Genomic DNA, 16569 nt, shown 5'->3' with positions numbered 1-16569 from the left:
ACGTGATACAAGCGCATTAATGCCTTTTACGTAGAAATCGGAAAAACGAGATGCAAGAAATTCGTTGATGCACTTTTTATGTCATTTTCCGTTTAGAATACTTTCTCACTTAAAAAATTATCCAAGTACTTTAAAAAATGGTAGTCTGCTGGAGAGAACGGTCAGGAGAATAAGAAGAATGAGGGACAACTTCATATTTATATTATGCTAATTTCTTTACACTTTGTTTTACAACATGCGGTTTAACATTATCATGGAGCAATAATACATCGCGTCTATTGAGTAATGTCGGCAAATGTCTCTTCAATACATATATTTTCTCTTTCCTTATTCTGAACAAGGAGAACAAGGAAAGGAAAAATGCATATTATTTCGACAAATTACCATTCTTTTAAGCATTGAATAACTTTTTAAATAAGAAAGTACTCCAAACAAAAAGTGATCGTCTAAAAGAGCGTCTAATTTCTTGTATCTCGTTCTTCCGATTTTTATGTAAAAGGCATTAATGCACTTGTATCACGTTGGAGAAGTGTGTCGAAGTGGACGGATACTATTGTATATCGATTGATACGGTGTATATAAAGTATGTCTACGAAAAGTTTAAATTCAAAATTCAAAAACGGCCATTTTATCTGCAACAACCTGATAGATACGCAAGTTTAATTAAATATTTAGATATTTTTTATTGTTATTTTAGAAATAATAAAATAAATTTGCTTCGGGTAACAATACGTTCAAATATTATTTATATAACTATAACATTGTACGCGGTGTGTGTATTGTTGTGTGCGAGCGCTTGCGCTTGCATTTTGTGTATTTTATTTTAATATACCAATACAAATATTATATTTTAAGCCTTTCTCTATAAAATAAAAGAAGTACAAGATATACTTCCAAATGACAGTGCATTCCGCACTGCGGAGGGGCTCCATTACCAAAAAGCTAGACTAGTGTGGTTTGAGTTGAACCCCGCTTTACGTGGAAAATTATAAATCCATCCCAGACAACACCAAGTTGTTTAAATATAAGTAAAATATGACATATTTTTTATAAAGATGTGCTTTAGTAAGAGTGTATAATCGATAAAAAGATGATTAATAGACAACATAAGTCCGACTAAAAGTCATCTTGTAGCCTTAGCCTGTAAAAAAAGTATTATTTTGACCTCTAGAATACGCTCCTAAAATTTAATGCATCATTTCAGATACACCCTGTATATATGTATATATAATTAATTTTAAAAAATTTAGTTCATGAAATTAAATATTTTATTTGTGGAATTCTTTTTATTTATGAAAGTTAAAACGAACGATTTTTACTTATTCGGACAATGTCTGTCTGAAAAAGTGAAAATTAAACATTTATCTGCTCGATTTTCCAAAAATCAGTTTACTATCTGAATTTCCTGTATAGGGATTGTATCAAAAATGAAATTGATAGAAATAGTTACAATCTTATTAATCGCACTCTGCAAGTTTTGTATAATTCTCATGAGTAAAGCTCAAATACGAGATAGATAACGCACAACGCATCACATAGCGGCAAGCAAACGAACTTTTCGTTCGTAAGCCAAGAAAGGCTTTTAGTCATCTTTCCGCTTCGCCAAAAAGACATCTATAAAAAAATGACAAAAAGATGTCTTTCTTAGGTTATTTTCGGCAAAACAAAAGAATGTATTATAAATCTTTTAGACATCTTTCTAAAGATGACTTTTTTTTTGTAATAAGGAAGACATCCTTTTTATTTGCTTTTCAGCCTTGCCGAAAAGATGACTTAAAAAAGATATGCTTTCATCATCGTTTAGTTTTATGTGTAGTCTGGGATGTGAAACTTAGCTTCGCGTGGAAAGTGTATGCGTGGAGACTATGCGTTCAACAAAGTAATAACAAAAAATATATCCAATTGTACTTAAAAGTGTTGTTTCTTTTAAGTCGAAATTGTTACTAAGCAGAAATCAGACTTTGATTATATATACCTAACTGGTAAAGCTATGCATATGAGTAGAATTATACATATCATTAAACCGAATATGCTGCAGGTCAAGACTGAAAGAATAATTTAAAGTCATCGAATCATGATATGCAGTATATCTTATATTTAGAATGCAATTTAACTTATGAAACTTTGTTTGAGCTTGTTGTGGCAATATTTGATTCAAATAATCCAAAAATTTAATGCTACTGGCTCGACGTAACGACTATGCAAAGATGTCTGAAAGAATTTTCTTTTGCAGAAATGTTATCAGCTTAAATAGAAATAAACTCTATCATTTATTAAAATTAAACATAATTATGGTAAAACTTAACATTAAGGGCAACCTCAACGATTTCAATGACCTTGATATATGTTGTCAAGGTCATAATTCTGAGTAACATTTTCTTCTAATTTAATCGTCGCCTCGTTGCTTAAAAAGTTATTAATAAAAATAATTTGAAATATACCAAAGTACATGCATGGACAGTGAAGCACGCAGCGTGCACGTGCGCACACACACAGCCGAATTTGGGGCGGTGCAAGAGGGGCCTTCGGCCCCCCTCCCGCACCCGACTCGCCGATAGGCAGTGTGGACCAACTCGCTTTACAACATAGCATGTACATTGTAAGTTGTACCAAAGCGAGGTCAAAGCGATCCAAGCTCAAATAAAGTTTCGTAAGACAAATTGCATATTAAATATAAGATAAACTGCATATCATGATTCTATAGCTTTAAGTTATTCTTTTAGTTTTGACCTGCAACATATTCGGTTTAAAGATACGTATAATTCTACTCACGTGTGCATAACTTTATCAGATATATATATAATGAAAATCTGACTTCTGCTTAGTAACGATATCGACTTAAAAGAGACAACAACGTTTTTAAATACAATTGTATATATTTTTTGCTGTTACTTTGTTGTTAACACTGTTCTATTTGTTTCATTTTAATAACGATGGATAACAACTCAATTGATCCAGCCAAATCAATTCCAACGTTTTACGCTGGACAAAGTATATTCTTGACAGGCGCGACAGGATTTCTGGGCAAAGTATTCATCGAGAAAATACTGAGAACTTGCCCGGATATTCGAGAAATATTTATATTAATGCGTCCGAAAAAAGGATTGGGCCTTAACGAAAGACTCGAAAAAATGTTAAACTTACCGGTAAGTTAAATATAGAAATGGATATTATTTTCTTTTGCAATACATACACACACATATATACAATATTTCGTTAAAAATTGTTACAGTAATAAAAAGAATTTTGAAATAATTTTTATTATGAAAATGTTATTACAATAAAAAATTTATTTTAATGACTTTGAAATTGGAAAAAGAAAAGTAGAAGTAATATGTGATAAAACATAAAAAAAACGTTAAAAATAATAAGTTGTAAGAAAAAGTTAAAAAACATTTTACAATTTTAGCGTAAAAGTATTTAATCATTATGGCATATTTTTTTATAAATACTATATATACAGGGTGAGTCATTTTAATCAATACACGCAAATATCTTGTAAAGTAAACAAGATGGAAAAATGTTTCATACGAAAGTTGTAGGGTTCAGAGAGGGACACATGATGAAAATATGGATTTGACTTTGAGTTACCTTTTCAAGGTCAAGTCAATGTGATCGATGTTTTCTTAAATGGAACTCTCCATTTTTTATTGCATATACTTGTAGCTTATCTCGAGAGCTTTTTAAAACATTATAACAAAGTATTTTTTCATTAAGTACTTTTTGAGTCATTTTACATTTTAATTTGTCATATTTTGATATAAAAAATAAAATATCTCGTAAAATATTCAGTTTTCGATAATCTTACCGTAATACTTTTATGTGCAGAATAATGAGACAAATCAATTAAAAAAAAAAAAAAAAAAAAAAAAAAAAAAATTATTTTTAAGAAATTTACAATTAATCTTTTAAACAATTATTTGTTTTTTTTACACTAATTAATTTGTCTCATTATTCTGTACATAAAAGTATTACGGTAAGATTATTGAAAACTAAATATTTTACGAGATATTTTATATCAAAATATGTCAGATTAAGATATAAAATAACTCAAAAAGTACTTAATGAAAAAATATTTTATTATAGTGTTTTGGAAAGCTCTCGAGGTAAGCTACAAGATTGTGCAATAAAAATGGGGAATTCCATTTAAAAAAACATCGATCACATTGACTTAGCCTTGAAAAGATCACTCTATATCAAGCCCATATTTTCATCATGTGTGCCCTTCTGAATCCTACAACTTTTGTATGAAATATTTTTTTCCATCTTGCTCACTTTGCGAGATATTTGCGTGTATTGATTAAAGTGACTCATCCTGTATATAACAATTTTTAATTTTAGTTATACGATAAATTACGAGAGGAACAACCTAAAAATTTCAAGAAATTAATTGTTGTTTCTGGTGATACCAGTCAAGAAAATTTAGGATTGTCGGCTGTCGATAGACAAATGCTGACTGAAAGAGTGACTATAATAATTCATAACGCGGCAAGCGTGAAATTTAACGACAGTTTAAAGTACGCCATTCTTACTAATACCAGATCAACGAGAGATATATGTATCTTAGCTGAAAGTACGAAGAATCTAATAGTAAGTTTACACAGATTGATTCTGCATTCGCATATTTATAAAAACTTTGATAATATTTCATTATATAAATTATCTTACATAGGATTTTATGCGATATACTAACATTATCATTATACATTTACTTTTAGAAATTTTTTTTATTACATATATCTTTCAAGCTTATGTATGTTTGCGGTATTTTAAAGAAATGCTTCTTTACATAATAGTAGTATTAATTTTTTTATTAATTGTAAATTAACAACATGTCTTATTCTTTTACTATAAACTCTATAATTATAGCATTTTGAATAAGACACAATTTTAATATGGGTTGTTTTTCCCTGTTAAAGGCTCTAGTATATATTAGCACAGCATATGCACATTTGGATAATCCGTTTCTAGAAGAAAAGGTGTATCCACCTATAGCCGATTGGCGAGAAATGATCAAAGTGGCTGAGTCATTGGATGAGCATATCTTGAATGTTTTTACAGCTAAGTGAGTGTGGCAAACATAAATCCAATATATCATACGTAAATTTTAAATATGTGTTAATTGGAAAATGAAATTATTTTTTTCGTATTATTCCTTTTTCATTTTTTTTTTATATTATAATGTTGCAATTATTTTTGAATCTTTTATTTGCCATATTTATTTGAAATTATATACAGATGCTTGGATAATTTTCCCAATACATATATATTCTCGAAAAACTTAGCGGAGAGTGTAATACAGGAATATTCCTCATCTTTGCCTTGTGCAATTGTGAGACCATCCATAGGTACGTAGATTTTTTGTTGGATACGCGCACACGCATGCACACATACAAGCAGACAACTTCGTTTGCCGACATTCCCAATTGCCTACTGAGCGATTGCCTACAAGCATTATTGCACACGTATAATAATTAAAAATACGAACTTGCTAAGCGAAGCAAATTTATTTAATTATTTTAAAGATAGCATAACAATACATCTAAATATTTAATTAAACTTGCGTATCTATCAGATTGTCGCAAATGAAATGGCCGTTTTTGAATTTAGAATTTAAACTTTTATTCAACATACTTTATATACACCGTATCAATCGAAATAGTCGCTGTCCACTTCGACATACTTCTCCCAACGTGATATAAGCACATTAATGCTTTTTACGTAAAAATCGGAAGAGCGAGATGCAAGAAATTGGACGCACTTTTTACGTCACTTTCCATTTGGAATACTTTCTCACTTAAGAAGCTATCCAAGCGTTTAAAAAAATGGTAATCTGTTGAAAAAATACGCATTTTTTCCTCTCCTTATTCTCTTGAATAAGGAAAGAGAAAAGATACGTATTGAACAGCTGGCATTACTCAATAGATGTGGTGCGTTATTGCTCCATAATAATGTTTGACCGTATGTTGTAGAACAAACTGTAAAGAAATTAGCATAATAAAAATACGAAGTTCTTCCTCATTCTCCTTATTCTCCTGAGCTTTCTCCGGCAGATTACCATTTCTTTAAATACTTGGATAACTTTTTAAGTGAGAAAGTATTCCAAACGAAAAGTGACATAAAAAATGCATTCAACGAATTTCTTGCATCTTGCTCTTCCGATTTCTACGTAAAAGGCATTAATGCGCTTACGTATCACGTTGGAAGAAGTGTGTTGAAGTGGACGGAGACTATTTCGATTGATACAGTATATACAAAGTGTGTCGAATAAAAGTTTAAATCTGAAATTCAAAAATGGCCCTTTCATTTGCAACAATCTGATAATTAAAAATTAAATTAAGCAAAAATTGAAGTTAGGTATTTGGGTTTGCAATTTTATCGTTCTTTTTTTGTTTTGTTGGTAATGTACAATACATGAAGAGAAAATATGTATCGTGCTTTTTATATATTACAGTAATTATATAACATCTCTTCGCAAAATAATCTAATAATAATCATCCAAAAAATATATTTTGTTTGTTAGTGACATCTTCGTTGAAGGATCCAATTCCAGGATGGATAGATAATTTTAATGGTCCTATAGGGCTGATGTATCTCGTCGGCAAAGGATTATTACGAGTAATATATGCTAATAAACATAGTTCTCAAAATTATATACCAGTAGATACTGTCATCAACACTATAATTCTCGTAATTTGGAAACTTGGATTGACAACGTATGATCATCAATTTATATGTGTATATTAACGCATGTCTAGCTCTATATTAAGCTATATAATCGGAAATTATTTCAATTTAAAATTAAATTTACGTTATGCTATCATTACACGCTTTATTCAATTTCTTCTTCTTTTGCATTAAAGATGAAATGTCACATATTTATTCTCTATTAAATTTATATATGATTTTTTTGGGATAATGTTAAATTAAGGGGCTACATACACCCAGGGAAAATAGGGGAAAATTTGACAATATTTTTTTCATAAAAAAAATTGTCAAATTTTCTCCTATTTCTCTTACCGCTAGATGTATGTAGCCCCTTAAGATATTTAAAATAATTTAATAACATTTTTTACATCTACATTCTTAATGCTTAATTCATTAAAATATATTAAAATAAAATTTTAAATAATTTAGAATAATATATATCTTACGACATTCTTGCAATCTTATTGTAATATGATATTTTATCTAAGTTGTCTAAGATATTTTTAAAACTTAATGCAGTTTTTATAAAAACTTATATATAGTGCATTAAATTAATTTATGATATTATTTATTATTAGTTTCATACCAGAGTCAACATGTTTTATCATAAACTGTACTTTTCCTGATGAGAAATGTATATCATTCGAAGAATGTTGCTCCAATGAATTTAAAATCATGAAAAAGATACCCTTCGAAAGAATTCTGTGGACGCCTGGTACTCTATATACCGAAAGTGTAACAATGTATTATGTATTGGCAATATTGTGGCATATCTTACCAGCTAAAATAATAGATTTAATTTTAAAATTTTTAGGATATCAACCTATGTAAGTACTAAAGAAATTAAATATTTATATATTTATGTATATATAGATTATACAGGTCTGCATAATTTTTTTTTTTTGCGATCTGGAAAAATAGAGTAGTTTCCTATAGTTCTTTGTGCGGCGAGTCCAAATCCGCAAGGCAAAATAGCCTATCATGTTAGATTTTTGAGAAAAATAGGGTCAAAACACCCCAAAAACGCGTTTTTTATCATTTTTGGAAATCTTTTGCTGACGGATTCAGTGTACAAGAGATTTCAGATCGGACTCGAATGAAAACTTGAACGCTGTACTTTAATATAAAAATATCAAATCTTTTACCGTAGGTACCATCGAATCTCAGGCGCTTTGTTTTTAGATGTAGCTATACTGTGTCAAGTAAAACGATTGCCACATGCAATTCGATTGCAAAATTGTTGTAAAACTTTTAAACATAGATTTAATAAACGAGACTAAAGGTTCTTAATCGCATTAAAGGAGCATACTCGCTTAAAACCTTGAAAAATGAATATGAGTACTATTTGGTAGACTTTATTGCAGAGCAACGACTTGATAAAATTTTTTAATTTTTTTACAATATTAATACAATATTATTAACCACTTAATTAAAATTTTGTTTTCTTAAGTTATGCGAATATTAGCAGAGCTTCTCCATATTTTTGGTGGCTTCATGGTGTACATGAATACGTTTCGTAAATCATGTCCAAAATAAGTAATGCAAGCTTTATTTTATTAAACATATTAATAGCTATTTGCTATCCAAGCATTTTTTCAAAATTTTCAAAAATAAAAAAATAGCAATGTGATAATAAGTTTTTTTTTAAAAGGTTAATTTTTTTTGTTTATAACAAAAAGAAAAAATGGAAAATCGGATTGGGAAAAGGCTTCGTTTAGCAGATGCGGAATCTTATTAGGAATTCGTATGCAAAATTTGAAGTTAATCCGTCGAACGTGTAGCTCGAATTTTCATGTACCATACATCGTACATAAAAACATAAATCTGCCAATATTCGCATTTCTAAAAAAAAATTTTTTATGCTGAAAATTTTTACTTAAGTAGTTAATAATATTGTATTAATATTGTAAAAAAATCAAAAATTTTTATCAAGTCATTGCGCTACAAAAAAATTTAGAAAATATACTCAATTTTCGAGAGTTTAAACGGATATGTCCTGTGCCTCCTTAAAAACGTCTTTTTGTTTTTTTTTGTCTCCTTAGTTAAAAAACTATTGTTTAAACAATTTTCAGGAGATAACAATTTTTTACAAATATAATAAAATATAATCTTTTATTCTCATTTATTAAATTTACTATTGAAATTTTTAATATTAGCAATAGTTTCGCTGTCAGTGCAGTCACTGCATGGAATAATCGTTCTACTTAACATAGTGAGACTACACCTAAGAACAAAGCGCGTCCGAGGCTTGATGGTACCTGCGGTAAAAGATTCCATATTTTTATATTAAAATACAATGTTCAAGCATTCATTTGAGCCCAATCTGAAGTCTCCTGTACATCCGGTTAGTCTGCTACAAATTTTTAAAAATGATAAAAAACGCGATTTTGGGGTGTTTCAACCCCATTTTTTCTCCTGACGTGATAGGCCATTTTGCCTTGCAAATTTGGATTCAGCGCACAAAAATTATAGGAAACCATTTGTCTTTTCCATACCGCAAAATTATGCAAACCTGTGTTATTTATACAAGATACTTTATTGTATATTCTGTTTCTCCCAAAAATAATTGTATTAAGAAACTTGCTTCAAATCTTTTTTTTTTTTTACAAAAGTAATTAAAAAAAATGCTTTAATTGGAAATAAAAATTATACAGATAAACCTGCATAAAAGGGAACCCCCCTCGTATGACTTTGTCAAGGTCAAGATCATACGAGGAGGTCCCCTTTTATGTAGGTTTACCTCATAATATTTATCAATAAAGATTAACAATTAAAATAATTTAGAAAGTAAACAAAAAGTTCGACATAACAAGACATATATATAAATATATATATTTTTATCAATTTACAATATTATTTTGTACGTATTCTTTCTATACAAAATTCTTTTTTTAAATAGTTTCTTTTAACAACAAAATTACATATTTTATCAAATATTTTTTTTAAACTTGCGGTGGTTTTGGATTTAACCTTCTCCAAATGCAATAATAACTAAAGAACTGTATCGTTCAGAATGTTCAAATTACCTTATATATATATATATATGTATGTATAATTTGCAACATAGGATATTGGAAGTGCAGAGGAAAGTATATGTGACCGGTCGTGCTCTGCAACATTTTGTATGTAACAAATGGAAATTTGATAATACAAATAGTCAAGATCTAATGTCACTAACACCATCTGATAACCAAGAAATGTTCTCGATCGATCTGTCTGATGTAGATATGATAAAGTATATAAGGTAAATATAAACATATAGCTTGATTTTAAATAGAGAAAAGCAACTATAATTGATCCAAGTGCATATTGTTTTTGGGTTTTTATTTCTAATTTTGAATATTATATTCATAGATATTTATTAGATATTGCTCTCTATTAAATTGTGCGTATCACAATTTTTATAATATTGTCTTGAACTTTTGAGCAAATTGTTTTTTTATAAAATGCACAAAAAATTAAAGTTTGAGAAAATAATTTTTATATCTGACGTATATACTGATAATAACAGAAACGTGATAATAAAAAAATAATAAAATACTGCCACGTATCGTTAAAATATTGTATATAATTTATACAAATTTATCAGTTTAATATAAAATTACGTTTTTTCTTATTTACTGTATTTAAAAAAATTGACATTTTTGATAATTAACATACATACTTTCTTTTTCTTCTCTTATCTTTCAAATTTGAAATTTTTAATAAAAAAGCTTTTTATACGAGACATCTATAAAATAAGATTCAGATAAATCGATCAATTTACTTATATTTTTTAATATATACTAAATTCCTCACAAAAATTAGAGGAACACATAATTTTTCTTAAAAAATAGATAAAATTCATATAGCTATAACTTCGTTAAAAATGAACGAAATTTAAATTTAAAAAAGGGTTTTAAAGCTTAAAATCTCTATTTTCGAAAAGTCATTTTTTTGGAGTTTCTGTTAGTTTGTTAATTTTCACATATAAAAAAACTACGAGCTGAACAAAATGGGAAATTTTCTTTCTACTTCATGGGCCTGTCACGTTCCCCAAAAAAATCTGCGAGTATTTTCGACTTTCTAATGAGAGAGCTTAAAGTTTTTCCTACAAAATTGTTTTTTTTAAATATTTCTAAGATTTTTTTGTTGCTCAGTTATCACATGATAAATAAAAAATGATCACTTTGAATTTGATTGCTCATAACTCTATTGAATACCATCGTATCCGAATAAAAGAAACAGAATTTTAAAGCTGAGACTTTGCTCTATCCAACTTTATAAATGCCATTTCTTTTTTTTTTAACATGTAAACATGATGCTAATAGATGAAGATACCGTAAAAATTAGTGATTTTTCATTTTGATCTAGAAAACAATTATATAGAACAAGAAAAAAATGTATTCTTCACGTTTTTTCGTACTTTTAAGTACCCTGCATTTAAAAAAGATTTGCCGAATAGCTATAAGATTTTTTTTATGGTAACCCTTATGATTTTATGAGACAAAACGTACAAAAAATTGTGAAATTGCTTCATTTAATAATAAAAAAAATTAATAAAGAAAAAGTTTAATTATTGATAAAAATATTGCTTTTTACTACATTGATAGTATATTACCTTTATTAAATGTCAACAACAACAACAACAAATTTTTTTATATTTTTGATATTTGATAACGGGATTATGAGAGATCAAAGTTAAAACGCTCATTTTTTTATTTAATCCGTGATAACTCAGTAAAAAAAAAATCTTAGAAACATAAAAAAAATAATTTCGTAAAAAAAAAACCTTAAATCTTTCATATTAGAAAGTCGAAAAGTTTCGCTGATTTTTTTGGGGCACGTAACAGCACCATAAAGAGAAGAAAATTTTCTATATTGTTCAAGTAGTAGTTTTCTGTATGTAAAAATTACCAAACACAAACTTAAAAAATAGTGACCTTTTAAAAATAGAGATTTTAAGCTTCGAAACTCTTTCTTTAGATTTAAACTTCGTTCATTTTTAATAGTCACTGCTGTCCAAATATTGCCTTTTTTAAGAAAAATTAAGTGTTTTTCTAATTTTTGTGAAGAGTTTATATTAAAATAAAATATTAGATCATGTCATGTGTAAAATACAAGATATATTACACAAGATATATTAGTTTATGTAATATTTTAATTTCTAATTTTCCTAATCGGTCTACGAGAGAAAGAATAAAACACAAATAGAAACAAGAATAAATTTTATAACTTATTATTTTATAATTAAATTTTATAACTTACAAGCTGATAGAATATTGTAAGAACAGCACTTATTGATAATTAAAATATATAATGGATTAAAAGAAATATAGAAAAACAATTTTAAAAAATTTTAAATAATCTATATAAATCAATTTAATATATTGTATAAATAAGCATCGAATGCACGATAAGTGAATTAACTAAGCATAGCTAGCATATGCTCTAGCATGGATTTATATACCATATATCAACAACAATAATGAAAGTACTGCTTTTAATTGCTGAAAATGCCAATAGCTAATGACTAATAGTGATATATTAATTTTTATAATATTTAAATTATTAAATATTTATCTTATTCTTTGAAGGAATGTAGTAATAGGTATCAAAATATATCTTTTCCATGAAGATATGAATCGATTAAATGCAGCCAAAGCACATCGTAAAAAGTAAGTGTAAAAGTAACGAAACATTGTTGTTTCTTTAAATTATAATATATTAATTGTTTATTTGTAAGATGTATTAATTGATTAAATTAACAAATGTGTCTATTGTAGAGTCGATTTATTCGTCGCAACATTTAAAAGCATTATTGCTATTGGTATGCTATGGATGATATATAAGTGGATATGCTTTGACAATATAAATACAACAAAAATATAAATTGTACGATTTATTGAACATTTTAGAAAGAGAAAAAACTGCTGATTTATAAACTTTGCGCAATTTTTATAAATCAGTTGTCTTTTCTTCCTCTCTATGAAATATTTAATAAACTGTATTACATTGTGTAATTATATTTTATAACTGAATTTGTTGTATAATAATATAACTGCAATATATAAGACTCAAAATAAAGATTAAAGCGAATATAAACAAATGCAATGATATTATACTTAAATTATCTTTCTTTCTCTTTTCCTCTTTCCATTCCATTGTATATCAGAAAGATTTGTACAAATTTATTTCTGTATGTACAAACTTTACTTTATTTGTTTCACTAAACTACATGTAGGGGAAAGTTGGGTAAAACCAGGTAGGCGGGTCAAACCGGATGCCCCTGTTTTTTTCGTAATAAATGCTGCTATCTATGGCTAATTTGTGTTATTAGTTGTAGATTGGCGCCATCATTATTTTAAAACAAACCGAGCTCCTGTGCAAACGATATTTCTTTTTTAATAAGAGTTCAAAGTTTTTATCTCACAAAAAATGATGAAAGCTATACTGATCAAATGATAAGAGAATCTCGCTATTGCTTCCGACTTGTGTGATTAATTGTTTTCGTATATTATAAACTCTACTTTTTTACCTAAGCTTTATTATCATTTTTCCAAATTATGAGCATAAAAGTCATTTTTGTTTATAATTATTTTATCTTTAGTTACCGTATTTTATCTTTAGTTATCACATATTGAAGAATGCGTTGTCTTTTTAAAAGTGCCCTTGTCCTATAAAACGTATGCATATATGCAATACCCTATATTTCTTTGCTTTTCGAAATAAAAAAGTCTAATATATTTTTTAGTGCAAGTAAAAGCCATGATTTAAATAAAAACATAGTAAAAGAAATTTTCTCGAGAGATGGTTCGAGAAAGTAATAAAATTAACTTTTACCTTCCTCCGTTTAAAATGTCTCTCAAAATTTTTTCTGAATATTAAGAATTTTTTTTGGACTATTTTCAGTATGATTTTCAGATTCAATAAGTAAAACTGAAGAGAAAGCGAATCCAATGATTACTACGTGCTCCCTAAACTATCTGAAATGTTACCATCCTTTTCTTATTCTTTTGTTGTATAGCAATACAAGAGTGAATATCAGAAGGACGAAAAATCCCTTTGAAATAACATTAGTACAAAACCGTAAGCCATAAATCTCAAGAACAGAAATAGTTTTGAAATTTTTCTTCAAAGAATTATTCATTCTTGCCTTGCCATCTTAGGTTCATTGACCAATCAAACCCAAGAAGTCTATGTTCTCTTTATCCCGATTGGTAAGTCTATGTTTCGAAGCATTTCTCTCACTGAACGAAATGCATCTTTAGTCTGAACGATATGAAACGAAGTTACAGTGAACGCATGGCGACAGTCCTAGAAGCAACAATAAACTTTCTATGCTCATATTCGTGATTTATTATTTATATAAGTCTCTATAAATAAAATTAGTAAATAACTAGGTTTGTTGTCAGCTATTTTGTATATGAATGAAAAATTGAATCTTTTCCGATGGCTATGATAACACACTTGCCCGACGATGTGATTACCATCATTCTAGAAAAGAAGAGCATCAACTTGGAAGATATCGTGAATTTTGAATTTACATGTAAAAGATTCCAACAAATAACACTGCCCAACAAGTTTTGGGAAAGGAAATATTATCAGAGGTATATTTTTATTTATAAGTTCTTTATATTAATTTATTTATACTTATTTTACTCTTGATCAATTTTCGTCACTCAACAAAGCACCTTCGGAAAAAAAAGAGTAAAAGTAAAAGAGTAAAGTTAAAATTATAATATTATTATTTTATTAATTTGTATGTGTGTGTGTGTGCGCGCGCGCGCGTTTTTTAAACTAATGTAAATTAAGCACGTTTTTGATATTATAATTTAATATGATTGTATAAATATGATGGGAAAAAATCAAAATCTTAAAGGCGGTTAAAGGTTACGACTCATTAATCAATTCCAAGTTACGCATCATTTGATAAAGATAACCTGTTGTTGCTCGCAATTCATGATTCATTGTCATTGTAGATTAAAGAGTGAAATTATAAAACTTCGCTTTTCATATTTTGCCTAGGCTTAATTTTTATATTAAATTATAAGCACAAAAATTGATGTTTTTTTCCTATTGTCTTTGGTCATTGCATACTTAAAATGTGCCCCTTTTTATACATGAATTATTTTAAATTATTAAAATTGTAAATTTGAAAAAGTTTATTGATGTATTAATAATTTTTTTCATCTTTTGAAATTATTTTAATTTTTTAATAAAAGTGCATTATTTTATGATGTAAAACATAAAGAAACGCTAAATCAAATGATGTTACAATTTTTTATATTTTAATTTTATAATTTGCAATAATATGATTGTGTATGATTGATGACAATATGATGTTGTAAATGCTAATTTATAGTAACTTTCAAAAGTAATTATATTGTATCTTTTGGGATTTATAATATAACCGTATTTCCTTCTTCAAATTTTGTCTGCGAACTTTATACCTTTTACAATTTTATAAAGCATTATCATGCAATTTTAACTATTATATTAATAACTAAATACTTTTTTTATTTTTAAATTTCCTTTCAGTTTTTTTTTATTTTAATGGCAGATGCAGATTAAAAATATCTCTACACGTTTAGTCTCGATAACACATAATACATATATATATATATATATATATGTATATATATATGTATATATATATGTATATATATATGTATATATATATGTATATATATATGTATATATATATGTATATATATATATATATATAAATTTATTTAAAATTCGGGAAATCACTTCACGCTATCTTCTTAGATATAATTTATTTACGCGTTATTTTTTTTGGAGGGAGATTTATTTTATATATGCAATAATGATGATATATTCACATAATTATTTTTAGATTTAATGATAAAACGATTGCCAATTCAAAATCTTGCATATATAACACTGGCAGACATAAATAATAATATTTTCACTTATAAAATCAGTTTTTATTAATTTGAATCCAATTTATCAATTTTTATTAATTTTAATGAGAAAAAATATGACATTTAAAAATATTATTAATCAGTTTATATAAATGCTTGGGTTATGTATATACATATACAGGGTGTCCGACAAGTAAGTGACAAAACGAAAGGTGAAAGTAGATTGGATCAAACTAAGTCGAAAAATCCTGTACCATTTTTTTCTATAACGCTTAATAAAGGAGTTATTACTGACAAGTAACACTACCCAACTGATACTCACCGATTTGAAACTTAACATACTTATTAAACACCGAAAAACATTAAATACGTGTTTTTTTGTTTCGGCTAAACACGATTTTTAGGGGTAGGAAGCACCCCTCAACCCCTAGAGGTGGAAACAGTTATGGCTAATTATTTCTGAAACGATACATTTTCTGAAAAAAGTGCTTAGGACCAAAGTTGTAGAGTTCAAAGTGATGCATTTGATGGCGACCTTGAAGTCGACCTTGAGGTCGATTTTCAAGGTCATTTGAAAATCATTTCATGTTTTTCAAAGGGAGTAGTTTACTTTTCATCCCGAGAATCGATAGAGAGTAAAATTTTACATTCAGAACGTTGGTGATTTGTAAATAAAACAAGCCTCTGCAATTTAAAATTGTTCATTGATCCAACCAATTAAGGCAAGATCAGTCAATGATTCGATCAATAAAGGAATTAAAAGTTAATTATTCATTCAAATAAGGCAAGATGTGATCGAGATCCAGCTAGTGAAGGCAAGATATGAGCGAAATCCAGCCAGTAAAGGCAAGATATGGTCGAGATCCACCCAGTGAAGGCAAGATTTCATAATTTCTTTTCATAGTATATGAGTATAAATTCCATGATAATTGGCATTATTCTTTATATTCATGGCAATAATGAGGAATAGCTTTATCTTCTATCGCAAAAAAAT

The 16569-nt window shown here is 27.7% G+C and overlaps 1 protein-coding gene across 1 annotated transcript; it reads left to right on the top strand.

The window, feature by feature from the left end:
* Positions 1-2933: 2933 nt before the first annotated feature.
* On the top strand, positions 2934-12369 carry LOC138942288 (fatty acyl-CoA reductase 1-like). Its single transcript, XM_070312428.1, has 8 exons — positions 2934-3146; positions 4342-4590; positions 4920-5065; positions 5239-5348; positions 6524-6716; positions 7287-7535; positions 9776-9952; positions 12285-12369. The coding sequence occupies exons 1-8, from the start codon at positions 2934-2936 to the stop codon at positions 12367-12369; spliced, it is 1422 nt and encodes a 473-aa protein (XP_070168529.1).
* The last annotated feature ends 4200 nt before the right edge of the window (positions 12370-16569 follow it).

Source organism: Polyergus mexicanus, unplaced genomic scaffold (genome assembly GCF_030449975.1).
Source record: "Polyergus mexicanus isolate NDT 795.1 unplaced genomic scaffold, iyPolMexi1.0 SCAF_22, whole genome shotgun sequence".
Lineage (NCBI taxonomy): Eukaryota > Metazoa > Arthropoda > Insecta > Hymenoptera > Formicidae > Polyergus > Polyergus mexicanus.
This window is presented reverse-complemented; position numbering and strand designations above follow the sequence as displayed.

Excerpts from the sequence above, each read along its gene's own strand:
- LOC138942288 (XM_070312428.1), top strand. The coding sequence starts at position 2,934 with ATGGATAACAACTCAATTGATCCAGCCAAATCAATTCCAACGTTTTAC. Across the intron at positions 3,147-4,341 it reads AAAAAATGTTAAACTTACCG|TTATACGATAAATTACGAGA; the intron begins GTAAGTTAAATA and ends TTTTAATTTTAG. Across the intron at positions 4,591-4,919 it reads AAAGTACGAAGAATCTAATA|GCTCTAGTATATATTAGCAC; the intron begins GTAAGTTTACAC and ends TCCCTGTTAAAG.